At 36.5% G+C, this 13499-nt stretch overlaps 1 protein-coding gene across 7 annotated transcripts in view; it reads right to left on the reverse strand.

Moving 5' to 3' along the window:
• Nucleotides 1–3011: 3011 nt before the first annotated feature.
• The window catches only part of LOC121431820 (carbohydrate sulfotransferase 15-like), a 42556-nt gene continuing 32068 nt past the window's right edge, over nucleotides 3012–13499 (reverse strand). For all 7 annotated transcript variants that reach the window (XM_041629573.1, XM_041629572.1, XM_041629569.1 and 4 more), the window contains 3 exons: nucleotides 5218–5528; nucleotides 4245–4389; nucleotides 3012–3394 (listed from right to left, as the gene is read on the reverse strand). In XM_041629573.1, the coding sequence (XP_041485507.1) occupies nucleotides 3201–3394; nucleotides 4245–4389; nucleotides 5218–5528 (650 nt within the window). In that variant the 3' untranslated portion in view covers nucleotides 3012–3200. The remainder of the gene's footprint in view (nucleotides 3395–4244; nucleotides 4390–5217; nucleotides 5529–13499) is intronic.

A 13499-nucleotide genomic window follows, 5' to 3' on the forward strand; every position in this document is an offset into this window, starting at 1 on the left:
TAATGACAATTGCATAACCCCTTACTCCACCACTTTTTTTTCAACTTTGAAACAAAAAGTACCTTTTTGGAGGGAAAATACAAATTTCAGCCAAAAATGTTGAAAAAGGGTCTGAAATAGACAAGTGCTTTTTACCCATGCACGTCTTAAATATTATAAAGAAATACATGTAAGAACAATATTGTCGGTCTAGGTATGGATTCTCATTCTTGTCATAGTCTTTTCCATGATGGATGCATAAGAAATGTGTGGATGCAAAATTATTGCATTAAGTTCCGACTGGGGTAAGTTGAGCAGCCAACATGAGGCAAGTTGAGCCATGATACTTCTTATGGTAATGTATATTTAAAAAAGGACAAGCCATTGATATGCAGGCAGAAAGGAGCAAATTTACATGACTGTTCTCCTTTTAGAGTATTTATAGAGAATTAGCAAGTGAAAAGACTTTAAATAAAAAAAATGACATGCTGGTTCTTCCCCCATACATTTTGTACATAGTTTTTGCAGAGCTGTCAACCAGTACTGATTTTCAGTATTTAGTACTGAAAAATGAGAATACTGATGGTTTCGTGCAAAATACTGATTTCTGAAGTTTCAGTCTTATGTGTTGTACTATGGTATTTCTTTGAAAATACTGATTTTCAGCATTTAAAATACTGAAATGTTCGTGTTCAGGTTGGCAGCTCTGTTTCTGTGTCTCAACTTTCCCCAGAAGGTGGCTCAACTTACCCCCACCGATGGGACAAGTTGAGACATTTGACATCTCTTTTTTCAAAGGTGACATTGACTTTCATTGTGGGGGTAGAAAGTTATTAAAAAAAGGTGAAAAATATTTCAGAAGAATTAAATCTTAAGGCAAGGTACTTATTTCTACAAGATTATTAATCCTATCAATTCTAACATGCAAAAAAGCAAAAAGTGTCACAACTTACCCCGCCTTCCCCTATATAAGGAAAGGTCATAGTTACAGAAAGAAACAACAACTAACAACACATGACTCAGAATGTTATGAAAGACGTTTATATATACGGTTGTATATTTCAGAAATCTTTTTGCAACATCTGCAACAGTTGGTAATAAAAATTCACATAGAATATTGATGAATGGGTTTAATCTACCAAAAGTGTGTTGTTCAAGAAGTAGATGAATACAATACAAATAAATGTACAGATGATCTGTCCAAGTAATCTGTTTGTTTAAGGAAAAAAAAAACAAGTGGAACGCCACTGGCAGTCTCGCCTGCTCTTACTGAATGCTTCAAATTAGTTGGTCATACAGCCCTGGAAAGATAAATTTATAAACATGTAGTACTTTCTGTTATTAAATTATATGGATCTTGAGAAAACGTTATTTGTTCCACAAGCATGAAAAGTTACCCGTTTTGGTAAAAGTAAAACTTTTGTTTGTAATCGTGGAATAAAGAATTTTTTTCATGTTTACACACTATTGAGATTAATCTTTTCAGTGATATATAGATTCTCCTGACAATTATTGCATTTTGAATATTGCCCTGCAGCTGACATTGTAATTCAAGAACCATTACTCTTTGCAAAATATAGGCTTTCATTAAATTCTATTTCACTAATTGATTTTAAGTGAAAGGAATGAGAGACTCTTTGCTACTGGTTTTTCATCATTACTATTTCTGTCCACTAACACTATTGCATTTTTTTCATTGATTGCATAAAAAGATAAAAAAAATTGTTAAGTTCATAATGTATTTGAGGAATATATATATTTTTTACATTTTCATATTGTGTACTTTTTAACAAAAAAATGTATTTGATATGTGAAATAAATATCAGTATGATATGTTTCACAGATAATCATTTGAGATGTAGTCACGATATTGTCATTTCTTGACTTAGGCTAAATGATATGAGAGAGAGGGAGAGAGAAAGTGGGAGGAGGGATAGATAGAGAGGGAAGGGGGGGGGGAGAGAGATGACACTTCTGGACACGACCTGTGTGACCAGGTTTGATCAACGGCTCAATATCATAAATAAATATGGCACTTCCATGACTCATTGTACAGCGCCATCTGGCGTCAGCATTAAGTTGATACAAATCTGATCTGTATATTAATACACATAACAGTGATAAAGTTAAGTAAATCTTGGGTGTTAAAACTAACACCACTTTGCGCCCCTTGAGGACCACACCCTGGGATGTTACAATTACACCCTAGAGGGATTGAAAATAACACCAATGAGTGTAAAAATATCAACCAAAGGTGCTGTACCATTGGCAATATCCATACACTGTAAAAAAATGAAGTGCTAATTTAGCACTTACAGTGCTTGTATAGTGACTGCACTATACGAGTGCTATTAGCACATAATTTCTTACAGTGTAGGTGTTGAACTTACAATGTACACCACAAATTTAACACCAGAGTGAAACAAATGGTGTGGTCCTCTATTACACTAATCAATACCACAGTTGTGCATGAATCTCTACTATCATATCGATGGATTGAAATAGTAAAATGGGAGGTGCTTTCTTTTAAAACGCATACAAACGCGACTTTCGAACTGACGAAAGGATATCTTTAACTGTTTTAACTAGTAGAAAAACGCCTTGTTAATAGCCGATTCTTGATGCATTACAATGTTATCTTAATCTTATACTCTTTCACATCAATTAGTATAGTGATCAAAACAAACTCAAATATATGCAGGATCACAACAAATTGTTTTAAGGATTTATTTTTTTTAATTTTCTTAATATGTGGAAATGTTTTAAGATTTCAGAGAATGATTTTACAGAAATATTGCGCTTCTGATTTTTACTTTGTAAACCATGGTTATAGCAATATGCTACACAAGTATAATAAATATAGTGATAATGGCATGTAGCATATCAATATAATCTTCTGGGACCCATTTTATATGAACTGTCTTAACATTGTCATCATGGCAACTACCATGTTACCAGGTGGGCGTTTCATAAAACTTTTCGTAAGATACGAATGACTTTACGCACGACTGATAACCCTTTCTCATGCCAAGTGATGTATCCATATGTAATTGAGTTAGGACCTAAGCTCATGCTCCAGTCGTGCGTAAAGTTGTGCATAACTTTACGAACAGCTTTATGAAACACCCACCAGGGCTCAGCAACCAATCACAATCAAGGTTTCCATTATTACCATCGTTGTAGGTCTTTGTGAAATGGGCCCCAGCTAGATTTCACATGATTCATGTCTTTATATGCCATAGGTAATTTTCATCGTTGAGAAGTTTGGCTAAATCTTCGTTGCAAGGTCGGTAGAACTCGTCCAAGAGCTGCCGGGTCATAGGCAACATTGGACCAAGGGCTCTGTCGCGTACTTTCCTCCGATTGAGGTTACCTGCTTTCGTCACCTTTTGTCGGAATGCTTCTGACATAGGATCTACGTTCAGGAGGAGGTGAGGAAGAGAGAGGGAGAGAGGGAGAGAGGGGTGAATAACAGAAGTATGGAAAAAAGGGCGGGGTGGGACAGATTTTCAGTCAAAAATCCATTCAATCTGCAGCGTCGATTCACAGGAAGTAAGGGGGGGGGTTGGTTGACTCTTTTCTTATTTGGAGCTCTTTATTTTTTATATTTACTCATTTTGTTAAAAAGTTGGGAATAATTATTATTATTTACTTATTCATTTTTTTTTTGGATCGCATCCGACCCAGCGAGAGCGTATAGCTCAATTAGAGAGACTAATTGATCGTCGGTCATGTTAGAGAAATCTAGCAATAATTGACCGGATCAAATTAGTTTGAAGCGTAATTTCAAATCAAAACTTTATACTGTTCAATGGAAATATATTTAACAACGTGTTTGAACAAATCAGCTCTCATTTTACCTCCAACTCACCACCAGTTTTGTTTATTCAAGTCTAAAATGCATCATTCTTATCGATTTCCCCCCAATGTATTTTCCCTTTACTTCATATTCGATTCCTTTCAAACTTTTATCACTTTGGCCTACAGGGAGCCCAATCCCTAACTATGAATAGCCTAATTACAGCCTAATTACAGGCCTAAACTTTGTCAAAAAGTCAGTTTTTGTTTAAAAGCATGGCCCTAGGAAGCAGGGTGCTGAAGAACCCCCACGATTTCCATTCTTTTTTTTGCTTGTCAAATTTCTTTGAACCAACATGGCCTTTATTTTTTACTGAAACCCTTTTTTTTTGCCTGTTGAATTTTCATGAGCATCCCCTTAAAAAAATCGCTGCCAGGGCCCTGTTTATAAGTCAAGAGTTGCTTACCGATTTCTAGGAATGAGAATATGTCTTTCATATATCGAGCAGGATACTTAGACCAGTCTTCTGTGCGTACAAAGTAAAATTGATCCCGAGGAAACCGTGCTAGATATTCTCGGATGAATAACGAATAACACCCTGTATTTATGTGCTGTGATTAAATGAATAAAACAAATAATCTTTTTTTAGATAAAATTCTGAATTGATGTATTTGACATCATAATCACAATTATCAGTATCTTCAAAACCACCTTCACCACTAACCATCATTACCATCATCATTATCATCATCACCATCACCATCATCATCACCATCATCATCACCATCATCATTATTATCATCATCATCATCATCACCGTCATCATTGTCATCATCATTATCATAACCATAATCATCATCATCATCACCATAATCATCTTCATCATCATCATCATCACCATCATCATCAACATCACCATCATCATCAGCAGCAGCAGAAGCAGCAGTACCACAACCATCATCATCATCATCATCATTATCATCATCATCATCATCATCATCATCATCATCATCATCATCATCATTACCACCATCATCATCATTACCACCATCACCACCATCATCATCATCATCATCATCACCAACCATCATTACCGTCATCATCATCATCATCATCTTCATTATCCTCCTCATCATCATCATCACCAACCATCATTGCCACCATTACCATGATCATCATCATTATCATCATCATCACCATCATCATCATCACGATCATCATCATCACCACCATCTTCATCACCATCATCATCATCATCGCCATCATCATCATCATCATCATCATCACCATCATCATCATATAATAATAATCATCATCATCGTCATCATCATTATTACATCATCATTATCATCATCATCATCGTCATCATCACAATAATTATAATCACGATAACGATCATGATGACAGTGACATAAAACAACAACGAATAAAGTGCTTACTGGTATGACTTGACTGTATGTACAAAAATGAAGGTCGTTCTTTTTGACACAATTGTAGAAATCCTTCATCGCCTTTACGACGCGGACGTGAAAATCTTCGGGTGATTTGCGCGCCTTCTTGCTCTCCTCAAAGTACAGGTACGCCGAATAGAGTCTCGCCGTCGGGTCTCGCATGATGCCGACGAATTTGAGGTCGGGGATGACGGCCCTGATGAAATCAGCGGTGACGTACTTCAGCTCACCCCCGAAGTTTGAGGGCAGGCGAGCTTTCAATGCCTTGTTGTCCTGGAATGTCAATGCAGATGCGTCACCTGTAAAGCGAGTCACAATGATAATTTATAGAGAAATAAATCAAGCAAGAAAATATGAATGTACATTTCATAACTGAATGAACAAATGAAATGTGGATTACTGATTACTTCCAACAGTAGTGGCCAGTGGCGTAACTACGGGGGGGGGGGTGGTATGGGGGGCACGTGCCCCCCCCCCCCCCCCGATCGACTGGCGAAAAAAAACGGGGAAAAGGAGAAAAAGAGGGAGAAAGAAGAGAAACGTAGTGGAGAAAGAAAAAATTATGTTCATTATGAATTTTATATTATATTACATAAGAAGTATTTTGTCATAACTTTATGAAACATTATTTGCTCAGGGCTTATCAGGGCTTATGTCTTTATTGTTCCTGCATGGTGCTTGCATAGACGAGATAATAATATATAATCCTGTTGTAGTAAAACCTCCCGTTTTCATATACTGTACACCAAATACATTTCCCCGCAATTCGAGTTATTATTATTTCATTTTGTGACCTTTGCTTCTTTTTCATGACTACTTTAAGTGATTGCCCTATTTAAGGTCTTAATATAAAGCATTTCCTGTCCGTGCTAACGTTAGCATTAGTTGATTCTTGAGATGTCTGCTCTTCATGAATTCCTAAAATCAGTCCTTAAAATGTCAATTTTTCTGATAACAATATAAAAATTTCAGCTCGCGCTTCGTGCTCGCAGCCCCTCTTCAGGTCTGAATATCCAAAATATTTGATTAGTGAGATGCGTATGATAATCATGATTACCATGTCTACAAAAAGTGTTAAATGTGCCGGTTTAGATGTAATTCTAACAAAATCAGCAAACGATGGTACTTTTAGGTGACTATGCCGAGATATGTATACTCTTAAAGGACAAGTCCACCCCAACAAAAACTTGACTTGAATAAGAGGAGAAAAATTCAACAAGTATAACCCTGAAAATTTCACCAAAATCGGATGTAAAATAAAAAAGTTACGGCATTTTAAAGTTTTGCTTATTTTCGACAAAATAGTTATATGAACGAGCCAGTTACATCCAAATGAGAGAGTTGATGACATCACTCACTCACTATTTCTTTTGTATTTTATTATATGAAATATGAAATATTTTCATTTTCTCGCCATTGTCATGTGAAATGAAGTTTCATTCCTCCCTGAACACGTGGAATTCCATTATTTTAACATTTTGTGCTTCAGGCAATGAGGTCGTAATCATCAAATTCGTAAAAAATGAAATATTGTATAATTCAAACAATAAAAAACAAAAGAAATAGTGAGTGAGTGACGTCATCGACTCTCTCATTTGGATGTAACTGGCTCGTTCATATAACTATTTTGTTGAAAATAAGCGAAACTTTGAAATGTCATAACTTTCTTATTTTACATCCGATATTGATGATGAAATTTTCAGCATTGTGCTTGGCTAATTTTTCTCTATTGATTTAAATCAACATTTTTCTGAGGTGGACTTGACCTTTAATGGATTCCTATATATAAATATATTCCCTGCTTGGGGTCAATATATACACAAATTTCAACTCGCGCTTTGCGGTCGCATTGTTTGTTTAGTGAGGCAGGTACATATCATGATTACAACAAAAATTACTCATAATGTCCCTTTGTAGGTCTGAATATCAAAAATTTTCAGCTCGCGCTTCGCGCTCGCATTATCTAACCAGTGAGATACATATCCGTTTAATGGCACAGCATGTCCTTAAAATGTCTCTATTAGGTCAGTATACCTGGCAACTGAGCGCGCTTTGCGCGCTCTCTATGTGACTCGAAATGTTTGCTGCATGGGGCCCCCCAATGCCGTGACCCACGGTACGCCACTGGTAGTGGCACCAAGGGGGTGGGGTTGGAGTAAGTGCACAAAAATGTTAGGGGGACGGACATGTACTCTACAGTAATCCCCCCAAAAAAAAATGATATAATTTTTTTTTTTTTTTTTTGGGGGGGGGCCTCCTTAGTGCCGCCAATGAATTTCATGTAACATAAAACGTCGGTTATGCACTATCATATCTAAAAGGGGATGAGTAATTATCTTCTTTTTTTTTTGGGGGGGGGTGGGGTTAGTCAAATAATGTGCTCAAATACACCCCCTTCAGAAGAATCGCGGGTCTGCGCCTGCAATATCATCGTCGCAAAGAGCTAGTTCCGCCGAAGGATTACGGAGTTTTAAGTATCCAAAGCGGGCACACATTGGTATTTTTTGTTGATAATCAATGCAAAAAAGAGAAAAGTATACATCTACTACGTAAAATTTAAATATCTTTATCTTCATAACTACCAGGGGCGAATCCAGCATTTTCCAAAGGAGGTGGCACATTTACCGAGGAGAATTTGACAAGTATTAAAAAGTGACAAGCAATATATATATATATATATATATATATATATATATATATATATATATATATATATATATATATATATATATATATATATATATATATATATATATATATATATATATATATCCAAGGGTGGGCACACTGGTGTTTTAACGGCATTTTTACATGAAAAATAAATTGTGCCTCTCAAAGGGGAGGGGGGCACGGGCCAGGCTGTCCCCCCCTCTGGATCCGCCAGTGATCACCACAATATGTCTGTAAAAGCTCGAAAGAGAGGGGAAGAGATAAGAGGCATAGGGCAGGGGGTGAGAGAGGGAGGGGGAGGGGAGCGATCGACTAAATTAATTATGTGTAATCGCATGTTATTAACAATTTTAACAACACTTTTTTTATTATTATTATATTGCTAGCATAGTTATGATCATGTCTTTTATCGTTAAGATTGTATAGATTACTCGTGTACACTCATATCTTTCTATTTATTTTTTATTGTTTGCTTGTAAATATAACAGTTCTAATTAGCTTCTTTTCTGGACCCCATGGAAGACCAGCAGTCACTGGCGTAAATCCGTGTTGATGGGTGGGGGATGACTGAAATATTTTGGCTTTTTTCCAATCATGTTTTTAGATATGCAAGGTATTGTCATTGATATGTCCACAGTGGTGTACCGTGGGTCACGGCATTGTTGGGGCACCAGCAAATTTTTTAAATCACTGAGTGAGCGCGCGAAGTTGCCAGTTATACTGACCTAATGACCTAATAGAGACATTTTAAAGACAATGTCATTAAACGGATATGTATCTCACTGATCAAATAATGCGAGCGCGAAGCGCGAGCTGAAATTTTTTATATTCACACCTTAAAAGGGACATTATAATCAAATTTGTGTAATCATGATAGGTACCTGTCTCGCTAAACAATGCGAGCGCGAAGCGCGAGCTGAAATTTTTGTATATTTTGACCCCAAACAGCGAGATTTTAAGGAATATATTTTAGGAATTCATTAAGAGTATGAATTTCTCACCATAAGCATCTAATGCGAGTTCCAAGCGCTTGCTGATATTTATTAGAATTACATCTGAACACATGAAACATTTTTGTAGTCATTGCAATCATGATTATCATATGCATCTCACTAATCAAATATTGCGAGCGCGAAGCCCGAGCTGAAAATTTAAATAATTCAGACCTGAAGTGGGGCATTCTAAGGTTTCTTGGTAGGAATTAACAAGGACCATACGTATTTCATTAACCAAATGATGCTAGCGCAAAGCGCGAGCTGAAAATTTTGATATTCAGATCAGAAGGGACATTTTAAGGACTGATTTTAGGAATACATATCTCACCAATCCACTAATGCGAACGTTATCATGGACAGGAAATGTTTCATACATACGAAGACCTTAACATGGGGCAAACACTTTTTGATTCATGTAAAAGAAGCATACGCCACTACATAAAACAATGATAATTCAAGTGCTAGGAAATATATTTGGTTTATATTGACTTGAAAACGGGATGTTTTAGTACAACAGGTTTATATATCTCTTTAAAAAGACAATGCGAGCACCGGAACAATGAAGACGTAGGCCCTGGGCAAATTATGTTTCATAAAGTTATGATAAAAATGTTTCTTATGTAATGTAACATAACATAATAAAATATAATAAAACATTATAATGAATAATATTTTCTTATTTCCCACTACGTTTCTCTTCCTTTCTCCCTCTTTTCTCCTTTTCCCGTTTTTTGTTTGGGGGGGGGGGGGGGATGTGCCCCCATGCCCCCCCCCCCGTAGTTACCCCACTGTATGTCCATATGGCAAATACCCCTCCAATATATTATCTTTTTTTCCCCCATGATGGTTAAATGGTTTTATTAGAGATTACATTAAAAATTGTTTCACCTTCCATCTTAATCCCTTCCCAAAGACCCCAACATTGTTGAATTGGAAGAAACGGGGGTTTCCCTTCAATGTTATAATAAGGACATATGTATTTCGTTTGGAAATGGTGAACTGGCTCTCTATTTGCATTTTATGATTCAATAATATTGTTTTATTTGTTAAGCGGGATTTTAGGAAGAATTTTCACCAATAAAACAATTATCTTGTGATTTTTTTTCATTTCTTTCGTAAAAAGTGTGGGGGGGGGATGTTTGTGCAGGCCATCCCCCCTCCTCGAAAACTGGGGGATATATCCCCCGGGATTTACGCCAGTGCCAGCAGTGTCGTGCCTGTCAGCTGAATATGGGTTATCCAGCCGATTCCATTTTGTTGTTTCTCTCATTCTTATATATGTATGTATTTGTCTTTTTTCTTTGTATTCTGGATCGGAAAAATAAAGAAAACGGAGAGGTGTTTCCTTTATAATAGTTGCGATATGAAACTGTTTGTTTTTCCTTGTCTTTTTAGTTGTCTTTCCACGTACGATCAATATGATTACAAAAAGATTCGGATATCATGGTAATCAAATAGGCCTTGTAAGAATTACTGACATGAAAGATAGTCTATCCACGATCTGCCTCTTATTATAATCTGATAAGTGAGAATATCAGTCAATGGGAATCGACTTTCTCTTTAAACATGCATAGCACCGTATGAAAGCCCAATCACGATATTATTGTGCGATATATTACTCCAAGATGTTTTTAAATATCCCTTCGGGGTCGTGCCACGTGACAATCTCTGACGATTTATCCCTCAATCATCTCCTTCTGGCACGATGTTTTACTGTCTTCAATAATTCACACCGCAATATATGGCCTTGGGGTTAACATCGTTTTAAAGATCACGGCCAATTTTCCTGATACCCCTCCCCCCGCTCATCGTAATACCCATGCATTTATCTCTCCCATGCACTGTTTTGTTGCGGAAAAAATCCCGCATGAACGTAATCATTATCCAGGATTAATGGACAAAGAATGTATGGTTTATCATTTTTTTTTAAAGAAATGAATGAATATTTACAGTAGATTGAAACCGGAACCGGGGGATGGGAGCTTCACCATACCACTTTTTTCGTTGACCATGCTATTTCGGGGAGGTGCCGTGGCAGTCCGCTGCATGAAGTCCGGGGTTCGATTCCCATCAGCAGCGACCCCCCCCCCCCCCGGTATGGCCCTTTTTAAGGCATTCAACTGAACTACTCTTTAATACATATATCTTGCATCAAATTTTCGAACCAGCACCCCCTCCCCTCCAGTCCTATTAGCCCCACTTTCAAAATCCTTTGCCGGTTCCTACTGTATAGGTCCATGCTGCATGTGAGACCGATGCGCTTATTTAGATTACATATGTTACTGTCATTGCCTATTCTTTCGTCACACATGAAGATGAAGTAGGCCTATGTGCCGGCTATAGCAGTATAAAGATAAGAAGCGATGCATATGTTTTATCGCTTAGAAGTTCATAGGGATCAAATTGTATCGCAGCTTTGCGGATGTGTCACGAGTTCATTCAGAATAACGATATGAGACTGTCTGTTTTCGGCATTTAATTATGGGTAACATCCAGTGGGCAACACCAGGGGTGGCGCTATACATGCAGTGTATTTTGATGGTTAGGGGCGGTGGCGGAGACAACCTATTTTATTTTACTGAATTGAATTACAGTGTATATCTCTCCTTGTATGCTCTTCTATGTTCTTAATTCTCTCCCGCTTTCTACATTTCCCCCTCTACTTCAATTTCTTGAAATTCAGGAGAAGGAGAAGGAAAGGGGGGGGGGGGGGGGCGGGGGTCGGTCGTCCTCCTTCTTAAGCGCCGCCATTGGTTATACTAGTCTGTGATATTCATTTTTGTGGGTAACACACCACGCATCGCGCTGGGGCGTTATTAATAGAGCAACTAGTCTATGATAATAATTATGATCAAATAAATTATCACTGCTGTATTCCTCATTAACAAAGTAACGTTTTCATGCCACCGCCAAATCACCATTAGTCTAGATCTGGACGTACGGTAGTTATTTGTTGGGCAAATCGCATATCATCCACGCCAATATGTGACGAATTGATGTAGGGTTTACCGAACAAATAACTACTTACGTCCAGATCACGACTATATCACCATTACAGACTGACAGATTTGACCATGAAGTTGGATATTGATATCGTCTGTCAATGTAATCATCCAGAATATGTCATCTAATTTTCAGATTTGCGATTTCGTGCTCCCCTGCATCTTTTTGAGCGACATTATTATAATTTGGAAGACCAAACGTCTTCCATATACCAAACGTCTTCCATATTTAATGACTCAAATCAATTCAACTAGAAATAACGCCACCTTCCACTTCGGATTTCAGGCCTGCACGCAATTGCTGAAGATCACGTACAAATTATATCCAACTGCTCATATTTAGATAAGCATTCCTTAAATGCTCCTGATATTATGATATTAAAGGGCAAGTCAACCCTAACAACAAGTTGATTTGAATAAAAAGAACAAAATCAAAGCATTCCACTGAAAATTATGTGAAATCAAAATAAAATTAAGTTATGACATTTTGAACTTTCGCTTGATATTACAAAACACTACTACTACTACTACTACTACTACTACTACTACTACTACTACTACTACTACTACTACTACTACTACTACTACTACTACTACTACTACTACTACTACTACTACTACTACTATACTACTACTACTACTACTACTACTACTACTACTACTACTACTACTACTACTACTACTACTACTACTACTACTACTACTACTACTACTACTACTACTACTACTACTACTACTACTACTTCTACTACTACTACTACTTCTACTACTACTACTACTACTACTACTACTACTACTACTATACTACTACTACTACTACTACTTCTACTATTTCTACTGCTGCTGCTACTACTAGTATACTACTACTACTACTACTACTACTGTTGCTTCTGCTGCTGCTGATGCTGCTACTTCTACTACTATTAAACTATCGTGTCAAAATTAATGAAATATATCATACTCATTGTATATATGAATAAAATAAGATTCAGAAATTGCGCATCGAAATTCAAATGGACAAGACAGGACGAAAAACAATTAAAAAAACAAAATCAAACAAACAAAACACAATGTACATAGGACAAAACAGGACAAGACAAGATTGAAACAAGAAGCATAAACCTATTAATTGATGGTGTCCCAGTCTCCCAGCTACATGATATTAAATTTCTAGGTTTTATAATTTATGAATATCTCGATTGGTCTACAAATATATGAATATCTAAATCTATTTCTAAAGGTGCTGGTATTTTACGAAAGTTGTAATTTGTTTTGCCATGCAATGTATAAAAAATCATTTATCATACTCTTTTTCAACGATATATCTATTATTGTAATCATATTATGGGGAATAAAATTTCCCACCTAAAAAAATACATATTTTACAAAATAAATCAGTGAGACCGATTTGGTAAATCAGATGTCAATTCAAGCTCTATTCCTTTATTCAAGCAACAAAATATATAGCTTATTCAGGAAATGATCCCTCTTAATTCACTTACATTCATGTACCTTATTAAAAACAAAATGTTTCCTGTAATTTTATTTTCAATACATTCACTCATAATTATAAAATGCGTTCTTAAACAACTCGTCAGATAAA

Source organism: Lytechinus variegatus, chromosome 18, assembly GCF_018143015.1.
Source record: "Lytechinus variegatus isolate NC3 chromosome 18, Lvar_3.0, whole genome shotgun sequence".
NCBI lineage: Eukaryota > Metazoa > Echinodermata > Echinoidea > Temnopleuroida > Toxopneustidae > Lytechinus > Lytechinus variegatus.